At 38.5% G+C, this 27,433-nt stretch overlaps 1 protein-coding gene across 2 annotated transcripts in view; it reads left to right on the top strand.

Moving 5' to 3' along the window:
• Positions 1-27,433, top strand: part of FGD6 (FYVE, RhoGEF and PH domain containing 6) — a 111,265-nt gene that overhangs the window by 70,612 nt on the left and 13,220 nt on the right. For both annotated transcript variants that reach the window (XM_038558669.1, XM_038558668.1), the window contains exons 9-17: positions 12,168-12,218; positions 15,398-15,456; positions 15,540-15,611; positions 16,314-16,382; positions 16,935-17,018; positions 17,999-18,078; positions 24,428-24,530; positions 25,020-25,166; positions 26,163-26,265. In XM_038558669.1, the coding sequence (XP_038414597.1) occupies positions 12,168-12,218; positions 15,398-15,456; positions 15,540-15,611; positions 16,314-16,382; positions 16,935-17,018; positions 17,999-18,078; positions 24,428-24,530; positions 25,020-25,166; positions 26,163-26,265 (768 nt within the window). The remainder of the gene's footprint in view (positions 1-12,167; positions 12,219-15,397; positions 15,457-15,539; positions 15,612-16,313; positions 16,383-16,934; positions 17,019-17,998; positions 18,079-24,427; positions 24,531-25,019; positions 25,167-26,162; positions 26,266-27,433) is intronic.

Here is a 27,433-nt window from a genome sequence, read left to right as displayed (position 1 = left end):
AGTTTGCATCTGTTCAAACGTCTTAGTTAACTGGGTCCTCATCTTTGGATAAACAAGCTCAGTGTTTTAATCCTGTGAACCACCTTGTGGGGTAAATACTTTTTTTTTTTTTCATTTTTTCTTTTTTAACTTTTCATTTTAGAATTTGGAGTAATTTCAAGTGCACAGAATATATAGGAACAGAGAGGAACAATGAGACTATTTGGGACAACTTTTGACAACTTTGATTTATTAATAAGTTTCAGGCAGACAAGGAGAAAGATCCCTGCCTAACTCAGTGTAGATTTATTTGTGCCTACTTTGGCTTCTTAAGAGGGGAAGATTGAAAAATGTAGTGATGAAGTACAGATAAGGTAGGCTAGTTTCTTTTGGAATCCTTTTAGGGAAAGGTAAATGGAAATCCCCAGATACAGCAACCTGCCCCTACTAGTCGACAACCATCCTATTGTCTTGCAATATTTTCTTCCTGGACATAATTTGGCTTTCACCTGGATATTCTTCTTGGGCTTTGTCTTCATTCTTCACAGTAAAAACACTTCCAACTAAATTCCAGGGAGTATTTTTTTAAGCTCAACCCAAAATAGGATTAAAGAAAATGCTGTGTTGTATAATGAATGCTTAAGATTAGATTTTTTTTTTTAAAGGTAAAATAAAGTAAATGATTTCCTTAATTTAAGTAGAAAAACTTGTAAATTTTACCTTTATATTAGGCACTCAAGGCAAATGGATCTAGCCAGGTCTTGAAATCTGCACGGGGCCCACAACCTATTTCGAGTTAGGAGCATCAGAGTCTCGAGGCCACAGTGAGGAAGTGAAGGAAGGAAACAGGTGCCATTGTAGGAACAGCATGAATTTTTTATGTCTGCTTATTTTTATCTTCATCTCTTCAGTGTTGAGACCATCTTTATTACCCTAACCTTGGGTCTGGCCTAGATTCTGGCACATAACAGGGACTGTAAGGAGCTGAAAGGCTTAGGGAATTAAATGTTGTTCCTTTTCATAAGGTTGAGAATCCCCTGAATGTTTGATGGCTGAATGTTTGATAAATTGTTAAGAGTTAAAAATACTCTTCCAGTTATCCAAACACAAAATTGTGGGAAGGACTCTGAAATGCTTCCCTTTTCTCCTTTTTTCCTCTGTTGTAGTATCTGCCGATCAGTTTTCCTCTGCCTCTGCTTCCTGCTCTTTCCATTTCCCTTGTTATGTTCTAGACTAGGCCTTTCTAAACTCATGCCAATTTGTGGCAGTACCACCTCCAGGTAGCCTGGCACATTGTCACAATCTCTTTTCAGGGACACCAAAAAGAAAAACACACTCCTCCTGTGTCTCCCCTTTATTCACATGCCACCATCACACTCACAATACTGGCACCAGATGTGTGGTTTTGTCCTAAACCAGGCAGTTATCTTTGACACGAGCTAAGTGTCCTATACGTTGATTCAATTCTGACATTATCTACCTGGCAATAGTATCCAATTCTACAGAGTAAGGGCTCAGTCCCATAAGACTGCCCCTCTGCAAACTTCACATGCCATTCGCAAGTCCCAAGCTGTCACCTGTATTTCTGATCAACCAGCTATAAATCTGGGTTCCTGTGATCCCCTCCTTGGGTTTGATAATTTGCTAGAATGGCTCCTAGAGGTCAGAGTACCACTTATTTTCATTTGCTCATTTATCCCGAAAGGATAGGATGAAAGATACAGGTGAAAATCTAGATGGAAGAGAAGCATAGAGCAAGCTATGTGGAAAGGATCTTGGAGTTTCCATGCCGTCTCCAGGCACCACTCTCCCAGCACCTCCAAGTGCTCAGCGACTAGAAGCTCTAAACCCTGTACTTGGAGACTTTTATGGATGCTTCATCATGTGGTCATGATCCATTATTAACTCTTCTTTAGCCCTCTCTCCCTTTCCTGTAGGATGGAGAATGGAGACTAAAAGTTCCAAGTTTATAATCATGGCTTTATCTTTCTGGGAACCAGCCCTTATCTAGGAGCTCTTCAGGAACCCACCCAGAGTCACCACATTAGAACAAAAGGCATACCTATCACCTAAAAAGTTCCAAGAGATTTAGGAGTTCTGTCAGAATTAGGGTCAAAGGCCAAACATTAGAACAAAAGATGCTCCCTAGTGCCCTTATCACTTAAAAAATTACAAGGGTTTTAGGAGCTCTGTGCTGGGAACTGGGAACAGAGGCATATGTATATATATGCAAACTGACTTATCCTATCGTAATGTAATATACTGGTCATTTGTCCAAACCCATAGAATGTATGACACTGAGAGTAAACTCTAATGTAAACTCTGGGGTTTGAGGGGGTTGTGATGTGTCAGTGTAGGTTCCATCCATTCTAACAAACCTAGCACTCTGGTGGGGGATATTGATAGTGAGTTAGGCTGTGCACATCTAGGGTAGGGGTTTATGGGAAATCTCTATGCCTTCCTGTCAGTTCTGCTATGAACATAAAATTGCTCTAAAAAAATAAAGTCTTAATTTAGGAAGGAAGAAAACCCTTATTATTTACAATATAAAGGCCATAGGTTATAACCCAGAATTTCCCAAACCTTGTTTTCCTTTGTTCCAGCTGTAGTAGTTTTCTTATTCTCTCCTGAAACCTGCCCTCAAGGCCAGCTTGTCTCTTTCATTAATCACTATTTATATGGGCTGACCTTGAGCTGGACACCTGTATAGACTGGCAAACACCAAGGTGGTCTTTGTACTGATGGAGTCTGTAGTCCTCTTGAGCCATGCCCAACCACTCAGCCTTCCACCAAGCTCTTCTTCTCCTCATGTGTTTGAGTATATTTGAGGATTTATTTTTCTTAAAGGCCACTTTTTTTCTTTGAAGGAATCTTTTGTGTGTGTTAAAAAAATACAAGCATTATAAAACAAAGTCTTTTATCTTCTGCCATCCAGAGATGATTATCATAGACTCTTTTAGATTTTTTTGTCTCTGTGTTATAGGCAGTAAAAATTTTTTCAACAAAAAAAAAACCTTTATTTGTGGAAAGTTACTACACTGGTGTTGAAAAAAGTTGAATCAGTGAGGATCATGTCGAGAAAATAAAATGAAAAGCATAATTTAAAAATTCCTCTGAAATATCTTTTCCATTTCTATATTTAGGGGGAAAACAGTCCTTTGAACTTTGATTAAATTTGGATCAGGTAGTTTTCTTTGATCTTGTTCAAAATATTTATGTTGTAAGTGACTAACGACATATTATATTACTTTTCCGGTAATCTTTGCCTTTAGTCTGGGATGGCATTAACTCCCTCTAGGTTTTAGAAATCCAGGATTTCCCATGTCGGTAGAAAATGGGATATTAAAAACATCTGTTACAGTGTTCTGAAGCTATTAATTTGAGTTATGAACAGACTAATAAGCAGATTCAAGAAAAGGTCAGGATCATATTAATGCATGACTTTTAAAAAATCCTTACTGAAAAACAAAACTCTGCTTAACAACTATTTGTTTTATAACCCAGGACTAATTGTCTACATCAGAAGTCATTCTAACACTTTGTCTAGGGCAGAATTTGATGAAAGGTGGGGCTGTCCCGGGCACCGGCCAAGGAATTTCATTCCTAAAGAATCCAAAGACCCTGATGTAAGGCAATTCTATCCATGTGACACGGGAGGGTGATGATATTCAGAATTCCTGTTATTAGCTCAGCTCTCACTCTGTTGCAATTAATTTTTTTAAAAGATTTTATTTATTTATTTATTCATGAGAGACACACAGAGAGGCAGGCACATAGGCAGAGGGAGAAGCAGGCTCCCTTAGGGGAGCCCGATGTGGAACTTGATCCTGGGACTCCAGGATCACGGATCACGCCCTGAGCTGAAGGCAGATGCTCAAACCACTGAGCCACCCAGGCGTCCCTGTTGCATTTTATTTTTATTTATAGTTGTGGACAAGGTATTTTGAGAGATGATGCTTAATAAATTATATCCATGAAATAGTATTGTGGAAATAAACATTTAGTACTATGGAGAGACTTTAAGATATAGGCATATCTGCCTGTTCTATTAAATTATAGCTTTAAAATGTAATCTCAAAAAAAAAATTAAAATGTAATCTCAGTTTCTCTATAGAACAGAAGTTCTTAACCTTTTTTTGTGCCTGGATCCCTATGGCAATCTGATAAAGCCTATGGATCTCTTAGAATAATTTTTTTAAAGTTACAGAGTAAAATACATAAGACTAAGAGGAAACCAATTGACCTGAAATGCAGTTATTGAGATAATTTTAAAGTGTTACATGTTAATACATGTGCTGCTTTAGTAATGCATTAAGTAAGAAGATCTGGTGGCAGATCTATGAATTACTGTGATTTTGATGTAGTGGTGACAATAAACAATATTTTGAGATATCTACAACAGCTGTAATGTGATATAAAAAATGTATGACTTCTCTGGTGATAAAGTCACTGGTATCATTGATGATACTGTGGTTTGTTGCCTACATTCATAATGGAAGGAAATTCTGTATTTCACTTAAAGGGTAGTGAAAATATTATTTGTTTCTTTGTGTGTTTTACCCATCCAAGGCTACAGATCCCCCAGAATCGTACCCATAGACATTACAACAAAGCCATTCTTTTTCCAATTCTTAGTGTATATTTAACTCAGATTCCCTGTAGATAGCCAAATGCCTCTATTGCTGGGACTTGCCTTGCTAAAGCAAGCTGTGTTGCTAAAGAGTTTTCCTCTTATGTATTTGTCAGAGTTATGGGCTTACGTCAGGAGCTGTTCCACTTGAAGAAAACTGAGATTCAGTCATACTTTGAATTCACTTTGGTGCTTATGTTTGCTTTATTTCACTCTTGGCCATTATTTGGGGAGTAAAATAAAATATACTTACTTCCCTAAACCTAAATTTGCTCTTTGTTCATAATCCGAGTGGTAAGGACCAAATATAGATAAGAACTGCTTTAAGTGGGGCTTGAGTGTGCCAACACCGTTTCAATACTTTTGAGATGCTCACTTGATAAACTGGCAGTCTTAACGGCCGGAAAATGTATCCACAACAGAAAGCAGTCTCAACCAATGGATATTTACTTTGTTGGGAGACTTCCTATGGTTTTGACTCCTCTGAGGGCATCCTGGATGTGCCTAGCTAGTCTGTCCCACTAAAAAAGGGATCAAGAGGAGATTCTGCTACACAGTTTTGTGTTAGGATGAGCCCAGAGTTGGGTTTGGTTCATGAGTCCTTTGGACATACTCCCTTAGGACCAGACTTACCAAAGTCTAGGGTAGTCCGCCTCCTATGGTTATGTGCTGTGTAAGGGCTTCAACTGACTGACGTCCAGCTTCAGCTTGCAGTTTGTTCACCATCATGTGTCCTGGTGAGGAGCTGCATCAGCCCAGGAAAGGTAGCCTTTTCTAGTTCACAGAAAGGCATTGCTTACTTTCCTAGCCATGAATCTGTGAGCCTGAGAGCCCAGAAAGGTCACATTTTCTAACTTAGACAAACACCATATGTACAAGAGGCAGTCCAGGACAGCAGAGACCAGAATTGAATTAATATTTGAGAGGCAGGAGAATGAGAGCAGAGGCCTGAGCATTTTTTAATTAATCTGATCCTTAAAGTATCAATTCTCAACGGCTTAGTTGAGATTAGAAGCAAGAAGTAGTAACCCTAAATGGACTATCATTTTAGTCCATCATAAATTCAGGAAACATTTGTTCAATATGTACTGGTCCTTATTCTAGATGCTGGGATATAAGGATTTAATTTAGGCTCCTTCTCCTCATGAAGCCTTCAGTTTAGAACTTATGCTAAAATGGTACTTGACGCCATACAATCATTAATGAAGTTTCTGACAAATTGCCAATGCTCCATCTTCTCATTAAGGTTAACTTGAAATTTTGGGATTTTATCAGTACACATCAAAATGATTTTGTATATAGGAAGAAATAGAGTACATCATTAAAGAATATTCTAGGAGGGAAACAGTACTCATTCTAAAACATCAGCAATTAAAAATACATAATGCCATTGCAAGAATAGGCTTACTGATTGAAAAATAATAATTATTCTGTTATTATAATAGAGAAGTAACTTAAAAACACCCTGTTTATAAGAATCTAACGTATGATAGTAGGAAGTGTAAGACAGTAGAAAAAAAGGATTGTTAATTGAATAACCTGTTAAAATTTGAAAAACTAAGATTCATATGTCAGTGAATACACTAAAAATCAAAATTAAACATAAACAGGCAGAACACAGAAGCTTTTTAGGGCAGGGAAAATACTCTGTACAATACTATCATGATGGATGCATGTCATTTTATATTTGTCCAAACCTACAGAATGTCCAACACCAAGAGTGGACCATGGACACTGGGGGATAATGATGTGTCAGTACAGGTTTATAAGTTGTAGTAAATCCTCTGATGGAGGATGTTGATAATAGGAGAGACTATGCATGATTGTGAGCAGGAAGTATATGGAAAATCACTGTTCCTTCTCCACAGTTTTATTGTAAATTTAAAACTGCTCTTTAAAAAAAAAAGCCTTACTTAAACTGAAAACTTAATGTAAAGCAGTAAAGTATAGTAAAAACAGGAAAAAATGAAATGTGTTATTTATTAAAACTCTTAAGGATAGAGAAAGGAGGAGACATGGTTTTCTAAGCCCAGAAAAATAAAGAAGTTCTTTTTTTTTTAAATAAAGAAGTTCATAAATAAATAAAAATTTAAAAATAAATAAATAAATGAATGAATGAATAAAAATAAATAAGTTCTAAAGGAAAATACTGATGCCTTTCTAGTATTCTAAATAATAAAAACATAAAGGCTTAAAATACAGTCAAAATTAAAAGATATAAATCAGAAAAATATGTTAGTAGCAAACATGAAAAAAATTGCTTTCTTGCTAAGAATAAGACTCCCATAGATATATGGACTAAACTTAGGAACAAAGAGTTCACTCAGAAAATGCATAATAAATACACAGTGGCATATCTAATATCTTCTGAATCATAAATATCAATTAAAACAAGTTTTCAGTTCCTCCTACCACATCAGCAATAAAAACCTACAATACACATAATTGAATCATTTTAGTGAAATTGATATTCTCATGTCATTTTAAATTAGTACATCCCTTTAGGGAAGGTTTCTCATGATATATTTATCAGTACTTAAAAAAACCCTTCATTCTCACTGATCAGGAAATAGTTTGAACTATGGAAAAAGACATATATATCAAGGGATCCTGATCGTTATTTATAATTAAAACGATTACACAGTTATTATTCAAGCCCATTAATTTTCATAAGAGAAACAGTACCCTTTGTCTGAGGGTACTGTTTGTAGTTATGCATGGGCATATCTATATGTGCCCATTCGGTATACAGCAGAATCATGGGCAAATTAGGGTATGTGGCCATCCTATTTATAGCAGCCAAAACAAGGTAACTTTAAAATGACCTAAAAGTCTAATAGAGTACCTAAGTACTGAATAATATATTCCTGTCATGGGATATTATTCTACTACTCTTACGGAAAAAAATATCAAAATGTAACTGAGTTATACAATCCTGTATGTTATTAAAATTTAAATTAAGTAAAAGCAAGCATTTTATAAAAACAGAAGGAAATACTTTTAAATAACAATAGTTATTTTAGAGAGATGGCATAGTTTCAGTTTTGGAGTTTTCTCCATTATTTAATTTACCAAATTTCCTATAATGCATTTTAGAATTTTTTAAAAAAAATATGCTTCATAATACATTAGAATGATAATCATTACAGTTTTTCAATTTGGTCTGCCCTACTTATTTTATGTATGAGGATACTGATGCATAAATGCTACAGATCATGGCTAAGTCACATGCCTCAGCTAGAGGTAGCTGGACAATTGAAAATCTGTCTTCTCATTACCACTGAGGGCTTTTGACCACTTCACCAAGCTGCCTTGAAGATGGCAGCAGTAAATGTGTTTCAACTTAACATTTGACTCTTTTTTGTGGTATTTAACATAATCCGCACTTTGTTTCAGAAGTCAGACTAGTTCTTAGTTGCTTTGGCAAAGCAGCTTATTTTCAGATCCCATAATTCAGGATGTGTAGCTGATTTCATTAGATATGTAAAGAGGAAAGAAGAAATGTGGGTGATACAAAGCAAAACATGTCCTCCAATTCAAAACACTTGACTTTGGAACGTTACTGTCCAGTACTTTCATTTCCTCTGTGCTATGCCACAAACAGGTTTCTCAGCACACAGTCCAGGAATCCGACGGGGTGTCATTGAATTAAAATGTCCAAGAATTCCACAGATGACTCAGTTTTAGGAAGGTTAAGTGTACTTCTGAACAGTTTTCTGCTTTAAGTTGATTATTTTTTGATTAGGCAATCAGGGTGTTAAGGTTACTAGCAGCCTATATATAGATATATATCTATATATTTATATCTATATCTATCTCTATATATAAAATATGGCTTAGACCTCTCACAAGATACCATATTTGTTGTGTCCTTATTCTTTCACTCTGGGCCTCGTATATGAGAACAAAATTAACTTGTATTATCTCTTGAGGTACATGGGGTGTTTGCTTAATTTTGTGCTTCTAATGGTGCTAATGGGGATAATTAACTTTTATTAATCAACGATGCCACCTGGTGGCCAGAAAGTACATTTTATGGTGCCCACGCACACTGCAATCAACTTTTTTTCTTTGGTACAAGTAACCTACGCGACATTTGAAGCATTTTTATTAGCAAAGTTTTTAAAAATGCATAGCTTGGTTTGGCAAAAGCAGGAAAGTCATGGAATACTATCAGTCTAACGTGGCACATTGAAATAACTACTCTACTCTGTTGTCATTGTTTCTAATGAAACTCAGGCAGGATACTCAGTTCTAAATGGTACAAGTAAGAATTCTCTATGACTCACACAAGCATGTCTGTCTGGTCTCTGTTCCTGGGTTTCACCTGGGTTATAACAGTCACTGGGGCAGCTAGTGGTTTCAGTGCTCCTCCCATCTGACTCAGAGGCTGATCGGTCACATTCTTCTCATTCTGCCGTTAAGGCACTGAGTGATTCTTAACTGAGGGTTCATGGTCTTGTCTTCTTTGAAATGGTAAAAGTTCTCAAAATGATGTACTGCAACAAGGTCCCCTGAAAATATAGATGCATGAATAGGATGGATTCACTGGAAAGTTGAATTTCTAAAATTCAATTTTAGAAAATTGGATTTTGAAAGTTGAAATTTAAATTGGCAAGGAAGGTAAACTTAAGGTCATTACTTCTGTGGTTAGAAGCATGATTTTGCAACATCTTAGTGGTGGGTTTTCTACTTAGCCCATTTGTGTATTTCTTTTTTTTTTTTTAATTTTTATTTATTTATTCATGAGAGATACAGAGAGAGGCAAGGACACAGGCAGAGGGAGAAGCAGGCTCCATGCAAGGAGCCCGACGTGGGACTCGAACCCAGGAATCCGGGGTCACGCCCTAAGCCAAAGGCAGGGGTTCAACTGCTGAGCCACTCAGGCATCCCCATTTGTGTATTTCTACTCTTTTTCTGAAAGTTCAGGATGGCAGGCTGAGCTCAGGGGGGAAAAAAATGAAACTCAGAAGCGTATCAGGTTCAGCCCCGTGATTCTGAGGTCAGTATTTCCTAATATGGACATCTTCCAGTGAGCTCTCTTGGTTTAGAGAAATGTGTCCATTTGCTTGTGTATACTTCTCTATTAAAGAACAAAAGTTGAAGATAAAGTAGAAACTTCCATGAATCTTATACTTAGGTAAATCTACTTTCCTTTCCACACTCTTCACCTCACTAGAACCTTTAAGGAACATCACTTTCGATTCATGAGACAGCCTGGATATGGAAAAGATGTAAGAAGGAGAGCAGGTTTTTCTCCTCTCCTCTCCTCACTCTTATAGAAAAGTTAAATATTTGGACTTACCGAACATGGCTTATAAATCGAGTGCATTCTGGGTGGGGTCAGAGTAAGATTAAGTTAATTTTTCATCTCCAGGTGAGGCTAAGTCTAATGTATAATATATGTATTTTGTTAATTTTTGTGGTTTTCTTATCTATTTGACTGGTAGCAAACTCTCCAACTGGTGTGTTCAGATTACTTGAAGAGCTGAATAACTAAGTGATGGTCTCCGGTAAGATCGGACCTATGCTGTGGTGTGTGCAGAAGCTTACTGTTGTCACACACGGCATCTCACCAGAGCTTGTTGCCAGTGCTGGATATTTACAATGAGCATGTCTAGACTCATAGGTTCTTGGGTCACTGTCTCAAAGGTATACAGAGTTTCAGCAGTTGGGTGTGTTGTGTGTATGTCATCTATTGAGTTTAAAAAACTCACACTAACATCCAAGTCTCCCTTTGTGTCTTTGAGCATGACTTCATAAATCCATGGGATGAAATTATACTGTTCCATAACTATTGCTGAGTGGTGATTGATTCTGATAGAAATGCATTCAGTCTCTTCCTATGCCTTTCCTCTTTTTACTTTCTCAACTCCCACTGGCTTAGGATTGGTTTCAGCCTTTATTGCCCTTTACCTAAACATAATTCTGTCTAAAAAAATTATTTATATTTTTATATATGAAGCATTTCTTGTCCCCTGTATGCAAAGGCCCTGGCTAAGTGCTTCAAGGAATAGAAAGATGAATCCAACATGGGTCCTGCCCGCAAGGAGCTTTGAGTCTAATAAGAAAATGATAGAAGGCATAAAGTAACTACTGTGTAATGTATTATTCAAAGGGAGAGAATATTTCTTTCAAATGGAAAGTTTGGCAAGAGAAGAGGAATTTGAGATGAACCTTGAAAAATAGGATTACAATTTTTATATGCAGAGACAGAGAAAAGGATTCAGTAGAAGGGAACATTAGGGACAAAAAGTATAGAGCCAGGGACCACATGAATTGTTTAATGCATTACACAGAATCAGACTTTGGTAAGAACAAAGGGCCTGTGTTAAGTAGTAGCAAGAGAAAAAAAAACAGAAGTCAATAGTGATCCTGTAGTAGGGGGAATTTAAATTCCAGGGAACAGAATTTGTTTTGGGGTGTGTATATGTGGTTTTTGTTTTTTAGGATTTTTCTTTTTTTTTTTCAGAATTTGTTTTGAGAGGTAATGGGAAACCATCCAACATTTCTCAACAGAGTATGAAGTACCTTGAGACCCCATGGCATTCCTTAGTGTTAAAGAGTTATAAAATATAACCTATTGGGGCAGCCTGGGTGGCTCAGTGGTTTAGTGCCTGCCTTCCGCCCAGGGTGTGATCCTGGAGTCCCGGGATCAAGTCCCATGTCAGGCTCCCTGCATGGAGCCTGCTTCTTCCTCTGCCTGTGTCTCTGCCTCTCTCTCTTTCTCTGTGTCTCTCATGAATAAATAAATAAAATCTTTAAAAAAATTAAAAAAATAACCTATTGCCTTAAATTTTTTCTGTATAATAAAAACTACTATATACCACATAGCTTATTTGAAGATCATCTTCATCTAGAACAGAGTTTCTCAATTGCAGATAATTCTTGTGGGTCAGATAATTCTTTGTTGTAGGGTTGTCCTGTGCATTTGTAGGATATTTAGCAGCACCCCTGGCCTGTAGCCACTAGATGCCAGTAGCACCCCCTTTTCCCCAGTTATGACTATCAGAAATGTCTCCAGATGTTTCCAGATGTCTCCTGGTGGGCAAATTTGCCCCATTTGAGAACCACTGCTCTAGACATATTTTTTATATTCCTCTGCTGTTCTCTGCATTGTTAAACTCTTAGAGTGACAAATCCCTTAGGCATTCAGTCTATCAATACTTAGAATTTTGTACTGGACATACATCTGATTTGAAATTAAGGCAATTCATGTGTATTAGACTAAAAGTGCTGAACTGGGCATCAGGAGACCTGGATTCTAGTCCTGGCTCTGCCACAAAGAGATAGTGGCTTTGGTGAGACCCTGTGCTCAGTAACCTGATTCCTCTTGAAAATGACCAGTGTGACTGACCCCTGATGCTCTTTCTAGCTCTGAACCTGGGTCCTGATTTCAGATGCATCTCAGGGCTTTTATTCTCTCACATTTTTAGAAAGTTAGCACACATTGAACTAGCACATATATATTAACCAACCAGTATTTAATAAGAAAGATGAAGTGATTTTTCCTTAGTGTTTTATTTTACTAAATATTATAATCCTTTTCCTTTTCTAGATTACTTGAAAAATCTTCTAGAGGACTCTGGAGATTACAGAGACACTCAAGGTAAATAATTTTTATGGTATTATATATGTTGCAGAAGTTCTTATGTTGTAGCCGGTCACGGGACCCAGCATTATCTGGTGTGAGGAAGGTTCCTTCTATGCTCAGTCACTCTGTGCCAGTGGTAAATTCACCTTCTCTAGATGTCTGTTGCTTTGAAAAGCAGGGATTGAAGCAGTTGATCTGCACGATCATTTCCAGCTTTAAAATCATGAGTCCATGAAGTGATCGAACTATATAGATCAGGGATACAGTCTAAAATAGCATATTCTGGGACTCTTTGATGCTAGACAGTTGCTTTATTATCCTTTTAACCCTCACTCCTGGTAGCACTTAAAGGAAAACTTCCATTACAATGCAAGGGACTCATTGATATTCACAGGTTAATCCACTGTGTGTGTCTGTCTTTCTCACTCTCACACACATATACACACAGGGATTAATTCTCTTCAGGATAGTAGTGTTTCTATTTATCCCCAAAACACTTCTTTCAAATGCTATAGGTATATCCCTGGCTCCAATCTGAAGTACATGTCCACCTCATTAATTTCGTGAGTTTTCATCACAATTCTTGCACATCCTTTACACTTTTAGAGTACAAACTAAACAGGTTTGTAACTCATTTTGTAGAGATTCTTATTCAATCTCTAAATCATGTTACTTCTACTTCTGTAACATCTATTTACAAGTGTTTCATGTTTTTAAAATCATTATTATTATTATTATTATTGTTTTAGAGAGAGAGAGCATAGAGTGGGGGGAGGATCAGAGGGAGAGGGTCAAGCAGACTCTATGCTGAGCGTGGAGCCCAACTCAGGGCTTGATCCCACGACCCCAGGATCATGACCTAAGACAAAACCAAGAGTTAGAAGCTTAACCAACTGAGCCACCCAGGCACTCTATAAAAGCACCTGAAGAGTGTTTTGCTTTTAAAAGTGCTTTTTTTAGAGTGCTTGGGTGGCTTAGTCGATTGAGGCTCCAACTCTTGATTTTGGCTCAGGTCATGATATATGGGTCATGAGATGGAGCATGGGGCTCCCCATTCAGCAGGGAGTCTGCTGGAGTTTCTCCCTCACCCTCTGCCCCTGCACCTCCCCCGTGTGTGTGTGTGTGTGTGTGTGTGTGTGTGTGTGTGTGTGTACTTGCACTATCAAATAAATAAATACAATCTTAAATAGAATAAAAGTGTTTTTTTTTTTTTTTTAAAGGCAGAGTTTAGAGTAGAAGATGTAGTGTGCTTCTTAGGTGAACATGTAATCTAGTTGTAATACCCATCAGATAAAGAACAAAACACATAGCTTTAAAGTCAAGATGCACTGAGCAGTGCAGAATCATTTTGAAGGGGGGGTAGTGTGAAGATTGAAGAGGCAGGGCTTTGCTTAGAAAGAAGTGGGACCGGAAATGCGAAATGAAGGGTGGACAAGATGAAGAGTGGGCATTCCAGATCAGTGTCTGCTTCATTTTAGCCAGATCTTAGTGAATAGGGCCTCAAGACAGCATCTATCCCAGAGTTTCTGCCTTTAAGGAAAGTGAGTTATTAGCCCCATTTTACAGATAGAACAAAAAAAGGACCAGAGATGAAGGAGCTTGTTTAAAGGAAATTATACACTTCAGCAAAGAGATAGGTTTGAATAAGTGGTGAACAATGAAGTGTACTGTATGGCCAGAAGTGTGGCAGTAAAATGGTCAGCAGTTGTAGACAAGAGTGCCCAGGGAGGGGAGAAAATGAGACAAACACACCTCTAGAAGTTAGGCAGAAGAGTGAGAAGAACAAAGTCGCCAGAGAAGTACAAAGTCGCCAGGGATCCTTAGGGGGATGACATGGGGAAAGTAGAATTGCAGGATGGATGGAAGAAGGTAGTGTGGAGACCTGGTCACCAAATAACAGCAGCTTTATCATTTTATCCATTCATTCATTAAATCCTAAAGCTTTTCTCTCCACCCACGGGGAATTCACATGGGCCAGAAAGAAGGGAATGTGTCCAGGATCATCTTTTGAATATCTGGTGTGCCAAGTGTCAGGTGCAGTACATTCTGATCCATGCATGGAGTATTTATAAGGAAGTACTGTAGCTTTTCCTTGATAATGCTGATAATAATACATGTTTAAAGAATGTAGAAACCTCTCAGGTTAATATCAGAAAGGGAAACTAACTCTTGGTGGGTTATAGTATGTAGATCAAAAAAAACAACAATAACAACAAAACAAAACAAAAAAAAACAAACCTCAACCTCTTTCCAGAAATTGATTTTTTTTTTTTTTAATAGTCCTTTCCTTGCTGATTACTGCCACTGCCACACCAGCCTCAGGGGATATACTTCCCTCTAACACTGTATTATTTTTTCTCAATGGGAATGCTGCTGTCCTAGAGGATAACCTTCTTTGTATGAACTTCTAATTCATTGCAATTGCAATGATGTTTAGCATTCCTGGTTCCTACCCACTAAAGGCCAGTGAACCTTCCCTGTCATTTCGACAACCAAAAATTGTCTTTACCCATGTCTCTAGAGAAGCATTACTATCTTAAGAACACAAAAGGAGAAAAAGTACAGACTTTTCCCTTTGTATCTAATTATGAAGTCAAGATGATAAGACTGGAGGATTCAGAAACACTTTGCTAAAGGCAAGGGGTTAATAAAAAGAATAAACAGAAACGAAGCTAAATTACTCAGCTCACAAAGTAATGCATGTCATTTTCTAAGGCCTAGTTTGCTTCTGTGTGGCACTTCCTCCCTCTTGGGATCAGACTAACAAGAGGCAGCTGAGTCCTGACCCTCTAGATTGCCACTTCTCATAGTTCTGGTTTCCTATCCTAGGGTACTTCTCTCTCAAAGCAGTTCATAGTGGAATGGTTCTTAACTTCCAGGTGAAATCCTCTCCTTGTCCTTGTAAACTTCAGTATAATCAAAGCTCAGCACAAAGCAACCCTAACACTCATACTGTTGATACCTATTACCTATAATGTCTTCTTTAGAGTCTTTCTTGGGCTCATTTTTTTACATAAGTACTGTTTTTCCTTGCTGTTGCCCCCATCAGACCTCATCATCCATATTTCTACCTCAGTTAACTTTGGGCCCCTCCAGAGGTTGCTGCTACAAATTTGCCATCTTGCCATCAGGAATTGTTTAATGTTGCAGTTCACTGGAATAACTGATGTCCTTTCTGTTCCTGCACATTTTAGATGCCCTTGCTGTCGTTATAGAGGTAGCCAACCATGCCAATGACACTATGAAGCAAGGAGTAAGTATCTCGATTTCAGTGGCTGGCATACTTTTGAACCTGGGGGCCTAGGCCTTCATATGCTATATATTCTCTTTCTGTAGGACAACTTTCAGAAGCTTATGCAGATTCAGTACAGCTTAAATGGACACCATGAAATAGTGCAGCCTGGACGGGTAAGTGTTTTAGGCTGCCTTTGGCAAATTTAGTACAATGCATTTAGACAACTTTTATAGCTATTTTGCATTTCAGTTCTGAAAACAAGTTATTTGTTGTTTTTACTCTTCACCGACTCAATCTGGATCAACTCAGTTCATTCTATCCACTCAAAACATTCGTGATTTAAGTCACTGTGACAAGAAGTCCAATTCAATTAGGAGAATGGCAGGGGACCCCACAGAGTATCTGATTAAATAGAATCATTTTATTGTGTAATACTAACTGACCTCACACAGCTTTAAGGAGAATTTCATTTAAAATCTTTAAAGTAAGAGGGGATGATGAGGAGAGGGAAAAAATTGGTATTTTGATGCTCTTCATAGAGCACAAAAGTGGCCTAGAGAATGAATTCAGGAAAATTACAAAATGTAATTCTCAGGATGTTGGCTATGCCCCATGATTAAGTACATGCTCAGTCAATTACATTTCAGACCACATAGTACCCCTGGGACCAATACTGGATTTATGAAACTCTGCTGGCTTGTCCAACTCCTTAAAGGGTTTAAAAAGAAACCATGACTAAAAAGTCACATGGAAATTATGTCCACCCAGCCCCGTCTCCAAAAAAATTCTGGGGAAAGAAAGCTGAAAAACAAATTATATGCATATTATAGTCGTGTTATGGTGGGACTAAATGGGCATTTGTTTGGATGAATCAGGTTTTTCTTAAAGAAGGAACTCTGATGAAGCTGTCACGGAAAGTCATGCAGCCCCGAGTGTTTTTCCTGGTAAGTGGCCATGTGTGTTTCTTATGAGCCGGAGGAGGGGATAATTGCCTAATGGATGGAGACATTTGTATATGACAGATAAGCTTAACACATTCAGAGAGTTTTAGTGGGATCTTTCACTGGCTGACTTGGTTACTTGCATTTCAGTTATAGGAAGCAAAGTCTTTTATGATGCATCACCAGAAAATTATTTCCTTTTTGAATTCAGTTTATGTCATTTCTGACTTAGAAAAAATGATTCAATCAATTATTTAGTCAGGTTATAATGCTTCAGTGGGATTTAGAATTCAGAAAACATATCTATTACAGAACTTGGAAAGAAAGCACATTTTCTAGAAATTGCCTTTTTAAAGTAATTCTAATAAGGCACTCTGGATGGTCATAGTTTATATAAGTGGACAAAAGTGTTTTTGTTCAGAGAACTTTTAATGAAAAAGTAGCATTTATCCTCTATTTCAATGTCTTATCAATGTAGGTTGATAGTTGTTGGTTGATATTTGTAGATTGATATTTGTTGCTTTAGTTTATCCTATGAAATATTTCTACTTTCAGTTTAACGATGCCCTGTTGTATACAACACCGGTGCAGTCCGGGATGTATAAACTGAACAACATGCTCTCATTGGCTGGAATGAAGGTCTGTACATCTGTTAGAAGATATTTCTTAACTCAAATAAATTTAAAGAAGCCCTAAGATAATCATCTTTCTTATATCCTTGACTTTCCTCTCTCCTTGTGTTACTGTTTATGTGTTCATTTATTCATTCACTAGTCATTTGCTCTCTCATACATTCATTTATTCATGAGGTATTTATTGAGAACTATAAACAAAACATGGCAGTAGATTTGGTGAAAAATACAAGATGAATTGAATTATGATTGTTTTTTGACTGTCCCCCAAGACCCCACCTCCCCAGGAGCTTATTAACTGGTTGGGAAGATAGTACACTACACATAAATACCAGTAGATAGACAGTAGTAGATATCACTGAAGGTACAATTCAAACTGTAAAGGTACAATTAAATTCGGGGGGAGTTCTGGGGCACCTGGGTGGCTTAGTCAGTTAAGTGTCCAACTCTTGGCTTGGACTCAAGTCACAATATCAGGGTTGTGAGATCAAACCCCATGTTGGGCTCTGCACTCAGTGCAAAATCTGCTTGAGATTCTCTCTCCCTGTCTCTCTCTGCCCCTCCCCCTCAAATAAATAAATAAAATCTTTTTTTAAAAAAGGAAAGGTTTTGGGGAGTTCAGAAAATAACATGCAGCTTTCAGTGGGATCTGGTGGAGAAATTGGTAGCAGCTAGGAAACTGGGAGAAGCGAGGAAGTCTTTGGAGAAAAAGCCACAAGCCTTAAAGAATAGGTCACCATTTGGCCATGCTGATAGGTGGGGGAGGCATTCCAGGTAGAGGCAGTAGTGTGAGCAAAGTAGTAGTGGGAAAGTTGAGCCTATGTGTATGTAGGTATTTAACTCTGGCACACAGAGTCAATGAGGGAGAGTCGTGGTAGATAAAGGTGAATGTGAGGGTTGGTGGATGATAGCAGTTAGGGTATTGGGCAGGTTTAGATGAGATTTGCAATAGGATGAATTTGCTCAAATTGTTTTGCTTTCTTTAAGGTCAGAAAACCTACCCAAGAAGCATATCAGAATGAACTAAAGATTGAAAGTGTAGAACGTTCCTTTATCCTCTCAGCCAGGTAAAATTTAAAAATATGTGAACATTTACCAGTATTACAGCATTTTTTACATTTAGATTTACTGGACTTACATTTTTTTTCCTTTTCGGTCTTAAAACCATGCAGTTTACTCTTGGTTTGTAAGTAAAATGTCTGATTGCTGATTCAGTAATGTGTTTGAAGCACGAAGATAAAAATGTTCCTGTGAAAAGAATAATGATGCTGAAAAGTGCCTTGCTCATCTTTGTGTGTGTGTGTGTGTGTCTGTGTGAATTCTTCAAACCTTTTACAATGGCAACTAATGTTCTTAAGACACCTAGTACTTTATAATTCACTAGGAAACTTGCATAACCTGGAGAGGTCATAACAAATCTACGAAGTAGATGTCATCTCATTAGAAATGAGGAAGACTAAGAGAAAAAGTGAATTGCTCTCTTAATGATACATAGCTGGCAAAATCAGGATACAAATAGAGATTTTTTTTACTTCTCAATCTGTTGTTATTTATGATACCACATTGCCTCAAAGTGGAACCTGCAGTGACTTATGTAAACCAAAATATATTACCATTACTTAGATCAAGTACCAAGGAAACCAGAAGCTGTATGTCTCATCCGTGTACATTACTGAGTTACTGGCCACGTGGCAGAAGGGGATGTTTGGCAGGATTTGGCTGGTGTAGATAGAGACACCAACAGCCATAGCATGTTCCACTGCTGGATCTGGATAGCAAGTCTGGCCAGCTCTCAGACCTAACCTCTAATAAAAATAGTTGCAAACACTTAACGTAGCATTTACTTTGTGCCAGGCACTCTTCCTAAGCACTTTCTGTATTTTCCTTCATTAAATCTTCACAAGCACCTTGTAAGTTACTAATTTTATACCCATTTTTTGGTTAAAAAAGCCACCCAGCTATAAGAATCAGGGCCAGGATTTGAACCCAGGCAGCCTGCTTCCAGCTATGTCTATACCAGTAAAATCTACTAGAATTCTCACTAGCAGCTAGTGTCCTAACTGGAGCCATGTTTTACCTGGCATCGTGCACGATGTTGAACTTGTCATTTATTTTCTCTTTTAATTTCCACAATAACTAGTAGAGTAGGTGTTGTTTTGACCTTCCAGATAAGAAAAATGCAGATTCGTAACACTATAAGATTATACAACTAGTAAGCAGTGGAGCTGAAATTTTAACCTGGTGTATCTGGCACTGGAAGTCATGCTTTCAACCATTATAATAGTGTCTATGTCCATGGATGTCAAGGACTCAAACCAAGGACTCAGTCTGACTTCCCATAATGGGAACAAGAGCAGCCCCTTGGGTCATTGTCACTTTTCTGAAATGGAATGGCCACTGCTGCCTGACACCAGATTTCGGGATAAGAGAAGACAAATAGGGTTTGTTCAAGGTTTGTCAAATGTTTCCCAACCTCCAGCCAAAGCAAGCAGTTCCTGGGAGGTACCTGATACATCCTACAGGTTAATATTTGGAGAAAGATGGTAAACTCTTGATTACCTGGAACTGAGACTTTTTTTTTTTAATTTGAATAAAAGTGCAAGGAACATCAAGCCTTTATGCAGCAGGCTCCTGACAAATACTTAAGGATGGTTCTCAAAATCAAGAAAGTGATTTTCAAATATCCAGAAAGTACCTACAGTAAAGTCAAGTTTTCAGTTGCACGTAAATATCCTAACTAAAAATATGCTTTGGCAAAAACAAAATTCCATTTTATTAAAAATTAAATAATTCAGGGGCGCCTGGGTGAATCAGTCAGTTAAGCATCTGCCTGTGACTCAGGTCATGATCCCAGGGTCCTGGGATCGAGCCCCATATTAGTCTGGTTCCCTCTGTTCAGTGGAGATTCTGCTTCTTCCTCTCCCTCTGCCTCCCACCCCCTTGGTTGTGCTCTCTACCTCAAATAAATAAAATCTTTTAAAACAATTCAGGAAATGATGATAAATCCTTCTTTGGTTGCCATTCAGGTAAATATGTGGATGTCCATATAGGCCTCTTAGACCTTAGTAAGGTTACTGGAATTTTAAGTGTGATGGGAAACCCTCTGATGGTCTTAATAAGCCTAAGAATTTGTGTGGTATAATGTATATTTTTAAATGAGGACACTGGCTTTTTTTATAGATGATAGACCATCTAGAGACTAGAGTAGAAATTGGAAGTCCAGGTAGGAGCTAGATGATGCACTTTTGAACTAGAATGGTAAGAAATGATCAGAACCAGGTAGAGTTAATAGGATTATTGATGGATTAAATGTGGGTTATGCAGGAAAAGCTATAACTGGAAAGTTCTTGATAAAGGGAAAGCAAATTTCAAAGGGAGGATTAAGGTGGCCTGGGAAGATGGGAGTAGACACATACTGAATGCCGCCATTATACCATGCTCTTTTTCTGAGCCCCCCACCCAGCCGCAGTGAGTGGGTACAGTATAACATGTAGGAAGGAGATGAGAAGGCCTCCTGTGATCTGGTTCCTATGGACCTCACCAGCCTGATTTCTCTCCATTCTCCCTGCCCCCACCATGTTCTAAACAACATTGCATGTTTCACCAGCATGGATCTGCATACTCTCCATGCGTGCCAGCCTACCTCACATCCTCCTGCCTTTTGCACAGGCAGCTGCCTGGAATTGGTTCCTTTGGTCAGTAAGTAATATGGATTCTCTACCTTGGGCCAGGCATCATGAGACAGTGGAGAATTAAAAGGACCCTTCCTTCTCTGACCTTTCAGTCTATTAGGGAAGACAATGCTTAGCAAAATGTCAACAAAATCAATTATTGTGATTAAGGAAAACTACCAGGTGCAAAACAAGGAACCTTGAACTAACTTTGGTGGAGAAAGGGCAGTCAGGGATAGCTTCCCGAAAGACCTGCTGTGTCAGTTGAGTTATGAAGGATAAATAGGAGTTGGATAGCAAGGCAAGAAGGAAAGGAAGAGGCTGCTGATCATTAGGAATAATGTATACGAAGGCCCTGAGGTGGAAAGGGCATTGTGGATTCAAAGAACTGAAAGACCAGAATGGCATGAACAGATAATGAGAAGGGGAGTGACCCTTCTCAAGCCTGGAGGGACAGGGTGCAGAACTTGTGGATTTGGGTCTTGAGCCAAAAATCCATAGGAAACCACTGAAAGGTTTGCACAAGGGAATGTGATCATATTGACCTTTTTAAAAGTTGGTTGCTGGGGTGCCTGGGTGGCTCAGTTGGCTAACTCTCTGCCTTTTTGGCTCAAGAGATGATTTCAGGGTCCTGGGATCAAGCTCTTCACTGGGCTCCCTGCTCAGTGGGGAGTCTGCTTCTCCCTCTCTCCACTCATGCGTGCTCTCTCTCTCCCTTTCCCTCTCTCTTAAATTAATTAATTAATTAATTAATTAATAAGATATTGAAAAAGTTGGCTGCTAAGTAGAAAGTGGTGTAGAAGGGGAAGTAAAGGAGGTGATTAATTGGACATGGGGTTGAGAGACAGAGGGGGAGAAGAGCTAGTTTCGGGCTTGTACACTGTGCCAGGTAGTAATGCCATTACTATCCCTGGGATAGGGAACACTGGGGGAGAAACAGCTTTGGGAGAAGAATCAGGAACTTAGTTTCAGATATGCATATTGAATATGACATGCCTATCAGTCATGGAGTCATCAGGGTACCTGGAGGGCTCAGTTGGTTGAGCTTCCAGCTCTTGATTTTAGCTCAGGTCTTGATCTCAGGCTTGTGAGTTGCAAGCCCCACTGGGCTCCACACTGTGCGTGAAGCCTACTTAAAAACAAAAACAGAAACGGCCATCAGTGAGGCAGTGCCTATTAGGACTGAGGGGTCAGAAGGGAGCCCAGACTTGGCATATATTTGAGAGTCATCAGCTTAGAGAAGATAACCAAAGCTAGGAGGCCAAATGTAGGTGTATAGAGACACTAGTCCTCACCTTTGCTGAGCTTTCCCCACTACCTAAATAAGGTAATTTACTGCTTCTTTGTTCCTGGTCTAATATCTTTATTATATCATACAGTAATTACTTGTTTTTGTGTCTCACCTCATTAGATGTGAGCCTTTACAAAGTCATGTGTTTTGTATGCGCAGTTCATGGCTTAGTACCATGGCCCTCGGTAGGCTTCTGCTGGCGATGAATTGAAATGAAGTGAGGGCAGCCCCTGTGGCACAGCGGTTTAGTGCCGCCTGCAGCCTGGGGTGTGATCCTAGAGACCCGGGATCGAGTCCCATGTCGGGCTCCCTGCATGGAGCCTGCTTCTCCCTCTGCTTGTGTCTCTGCCTCTCTCTCTCTCTCTGTGTGTGTCTCTATGAATAAATAAATAAAGTCTTTAAAAAAAAATGAAATGCAGTGATATGGCCGTTAGACCTTAGAATAGCATTCCACAGTTAGTCAAGGAGAAAATAGTGTGGTAAGATATAACATACCAAAAACCCCTTGGTAGGTTTTTGGTAGGTTTTTCCCTTTGGAAATTCATCCCAATCAATGGGAGAATGGTGCTTACTTAATACAAATTTTGCTTTGTGGGTAATGTGCACATTCCATAAAGAAAAAAATACTTGGTTTAACTGCATTTTAACTGAGGAAGGTGCTGAGTCTTCTGCTAACCATGTTACAAAAGACAACCTAGAATGTCTCCACTCGAAACTGCAGGCAAATGTGTGTGGTCTGTGAGAAATGTGTTATCAAGAGCTGGTAAACATTGTTTTGGCAGATCCCCACACAAGAGAGCCAGGAATGATTAAATGAAAGAACAGCATATGTGACATGATTTGCACAGTCAAATCACATTCCACATGCTCCCAGGGCTCCAGAAAAATCAGACGGCAGTTCTCAAATTAACCATCTGCCTCTCTGCTTTCTTTTACTTCTTCTACTGAAAAAGTAGAGGAAGGGGAGAGAGTGAGAGAGAGGGACAGTATTATTTTATGAATGTTTACTTGGAAGCTTGAGCATATGTTCTCATAGCATAGTTCAGAGAACAGAGATGAATGACACGGTGGTGAAGGGTTCAGTCTATAGCTACACGTGGGTCTAATGCCAAGTCAAGTCATGTAGCCTGTTGTCTGAAGCAAACTGTCTAACATTTCAAATCCTCAGATTGCTTATCTGTAAATGGTGCTGGTTGGTGATAATGATAGTATTGGGGAAAGGAGGTGTAAGATCCAATATATATTCCATGAGGTAGCTCTGAGGGATGAGATGTGATGACATTTGCAAAGCATTTAGCACAGTTGGCTGACATGTAGTAACTGTTAAATAAATGGCAGCTAGTTGGGACAGAAATGGTAGAGTAATAGAGGTAATTGAGGCAGGTTTTGTTTGGCTTAGAGAAATAAGAGCTATTCTATTTTATTTTTTTTAAAGATTTTATTTATTCATAGAGACAGAGAGAGAGAGAGGCAGAGACACAGGCAGAGGGAGGAGCAGGCACCATACAGAGAGCCTGATATGGGACTCCATCCAGGGTCTCCAGGATCACGCCCTGGGCTACAGGCGGTGCTAAACCGCTGCGCCACCCGGGCTGCCCTATTCTATTTTATTTTATTCTTGGTATATAATGAAAATTTGAGGAATATACTAGTTTTAAAATTTTTATTGGTAAAGTGGATTTCAACTTTTTAATATCCATATGAGTGCATATTCTAAATGGCACTTAAAGCCATTCAGTAGGAAGGTACATTTCTACTATAATTTTTGTGGGGAAGGCAAGTGGTTTTTTAATTATAAAAACATTATTTAAAGTTCAAATATTCTTAAAATTAGAGTGAATAATACAATGAAGCTGCATATTCAGTCACCCAGACTCAAAATTTACCAAGATTTGGGATGCCTGGGTGGCTCAGTGGTTGAGCATCTGTCTTTGGCTCAGGGTGTGATCCCAGGGCTCCAGGATCGAGTCCCACGTTGGGCTCCCTGTGAGGAGCCTGCTTCTCCCTCTGCCTATGTCTCTGCCTCTCTCTCTGTCTCTCATGAATAAATAAATAAAATCTTTAAAAAACAAACAAACAAACTTGATTCCTTGGAATATTTTTAAATTCTAGGATTATGTCTCAGGAAACTCCTTGTTTATGTAAATAGCCATAATCATTAATTATATGACTAGCTCTTAAGCCAAGCAAAAAAACTCCAAATTTAAGAGACTTCAATAGTATAAAGCAGTACTTTGGGGAAGAAAAAAAGCATTGTATTTGCTAAAATGCCATGTGTTCTTTAATGCCCACTCTGATTATTTGTGCGCACAAACCTCAGACCTGCTGCCTGGGACTAGCATTGTTGGGGAGGGTGGTGGAATCTGTTGCCATGGCAGGAAGAAAAGAAGTAGGAAAAAGGCAAAGAATAAAAGCTGACATCTGGTTGATGGAACCTTCTTTTGCCCCCAACAGTTCTGCCACTGAAAGGGATGAATGGCTAGAAGCGATTTCCAGGTCAATAGAAGAGTATGCCAAAAAAAGAATCACATTCTGTCCTAGTAGGAGTCTTGATGAGGTATTGTCTTTTCCTTCTTATTCTTTTTCAGTTCGTTTCAATCAGTTTTTACGCTAAAGAAACTTTTCCCAGAGGTTTAGAAAAGCAACATGTGTTTCACAGAAAGATACACGTGTGGGTATAATTTCAGAGCTAAATATCCTATAAATGTCTAATTGCAAGTCTGTGATAACATATAGCACATTCATATTTTTTCTGGTCGTAAAACTTCATTGTAAAAAATTGGGGAAATACAATATAAGGAAGAAACTAACCAGCCATCATGGTACTACCGCAGGCATTTTTTTAAGTTAATTTTGCAACAAAGGATTATTAGGATACAGCTAATCTTAATATCCTGAGAAAATGACAACTACAGTAGCCCATCCATTCCACATCTTTAATGACACCATCAGCATTGTGGGCCGCCATTGCCCCCCCAAAAAAGGGGGGGCTCAGTTCTGTAGCATTCTATGTGCGTGGAGGTAATGAAAACTCGTTCTTCCACAGGCTGACTCAGAAAATAAAGAGGAAGTTAGTCCTCTTGGATCAAAGGCTCCCATCTGGATCCCTGATACCCGAGCCACAATGTGTATGATCTGCACCAGTGAATTCACTCTGACGTGGAGACGACACCACTGCCGGGCCTGCGGGAAGGTTGGAGATGTTGACCTCCATCTCCATTATGGTTTTTAATAGCTCCAAGCTGTACATAGTGAGGAAGCATATTTCCTCCTGTAAACCATGGCAGGGGAGAAAAAGATACTGAATCATGGATGGTATTTTCTCTAAATATTTAGGCAGAGGGTAATCTTATTAGGGAACTCACCCTCACCTACCAAAGTTATTATAGAATGTCAATAATAGAGAATTTTCATTAAAAAAAAAAAGTTCAGGGATCCCTGGGTGGCGCAGCGGTTTAGCGCCTGCCTTTGGCCCAGGGCGCGATCCTGGAGACCTGGGATCAAATCTCACGTTGGGCTCCCGGTGCATGGAGCCTGCTTCTCCCTCTGCCTGTGTCTCTGCCTCTCTCTCACTGTGTGCCTATCATAAATAAATTAAAAAAAAAACAAAAAGTTCAAAATTAACTAGACTCCCACATTTACTGTTAATTATTGAAACTACATTTATCTAGATACTAAGTATTTTACAGAGGAATTTTCAGTGTTAAAGTTATCACCAGTGACGTATCTAAGCCTTCATGACCTCGTTAGTCAAAGGAGTAGAGTAACAATGAGAGTTACCACAAAGATTAAACGGAGTCTGTTTAAAGAGCATTTAGTAGAGGGCCAGACAATTGGTAGAAGCTCACCAGACATGGTTACAGTAAAGATGATGATGATAAATACAGCTAACAGAGGACTTTATGCACACCACACATGGTTCTAAACATTTCCCACATGTTAATGCTATTAGCATTTTATTTTATGGAGTTAGCACTCACTCAGTCATAGTTTGTGGCCTCTTTATCTTGCAGTGTGGTGTTGTGTGTGAATTCACTGCAGGCCTGAACTCCACAGAGGTGTTATTTCAAGTCACTGACTAAGAAAAGGTTTTAAAAGCACTCTAGGTAGACAGCATTATCTATTGTAGCATATTAGATGGTTTGATACTGAGGTTATTCTAAATGAAATAATTCCATTGTGTTTTCAGATTGTATGCCAAGCTTGTTCATCAAATAAGTATGGTTTAGATTACCTGAAAAATCAACCAGCAAGAGTATGTGAACATTGTTTCCAAGAACTGCAGAAACTAGGTAATACATAAGTAAAGTTTAACAAATTCCTTTATTTCCAGGTGCTTTCAAACAACCTTCTGAAAGAATCATCTTAGGTATATTAGCAATATGATTGGTGATGCTCATCTCAAAATATTCAGAATTTTGCTTTCATAATTTAGTTGTTTTCTTAACTCCTAGAGTACCAATTGTAGAAATGTAATTACAGGATGAAATGCTTTTAAAACAGTTACAGGGGAACTTTAGCTTTCAACTAATTTTGAAATTTCCAGTTTCATAACTGCATGCTCTTAACGACTCATTTTTACCTATCTGTAAAGTAATTCTCTGTGGAAATATACTGGGTGGACCTTTGTTAGCCTATTTCTAATCACTTGGACTGATTTGGTGAGATTTTATGGTATATATAAATGTTGAGCTTTTCACTAAATACAAAAATGATAAATCATATCTTCCTACTCATTATTGCAGATATGCATCCCCACAGTTAAGATGAATGCAGCTAGCAGGATTGCTTGGGTCTGTATTTTAGAAAGAGAATTTTAGTTAAATTCCTAAAACCTATAGGATCTAAATTTCAAAAAAGTTGTCATTCATTTCCATGAAGGATAGCTTTCCATCAGCAAATGAGAATGTCTCAATGAATAAAGCTAGATGGCATGCCACTTCAGAATCCATATTTACAGCATAATAGTTAGTAACCATGTGTTTACATTTTCCAAAAAGACACATTTATCTAATCCTTCACTGGCCTTTTTGTTCCTTCCTTTGTTCTCTGGGTGTATAATATAGGCTGCAAACATTCAACATTCAGTTTTTAAAATCTTCTTCCCTAATCACCCACACACATTTTAGTCAGTAAATCTTGATTAATTTATCTTTGAAGACCTGTCTTTCTCTTGATTTCTTCATCTCAGCCCTTTCTTTCATCTGGACTACTGTAATAGTTTCCCAATAGGTTTTCTGCTGCACATCCTTCCTCCTTCCTACTGCCAGATTTTTTTTTTCTAAATTCAATCTGTTCATGTCACTTCCCAGCCTAAAAGACCTTTGATTTCCCACGGTTTTAACAACAGTCCACATTCCTTAGAACTAGCCTTTTTTCCCCCTCAGCCTTATTATTCTCCAAATAGATGATCTAATTTCATACCTCTCTGCTTTTGCTTATTCTGACCTCTCTTCATGG

Source organism: Canis lupus, chromosome 15 (genome assembly GCF_011100685.1).
Source record: "Canis lupus familiaris isolate Mischka breed German Shepherd chromosome 15, alternate assembly UU_Cfam_GSD_1.0, whole genome shotgun sequence".
Taxonomy (NCBI): Eukaryota; Metazoa; Chordata; class Mammalia; order Carnivora; family Canidae; genus Canis; species Canis lupus.
The sequence above is the reverse complement of the archived record's forward strand: the minus strand, read 5'-3'. Positions and strand labels throughout refer to the sequence as shown.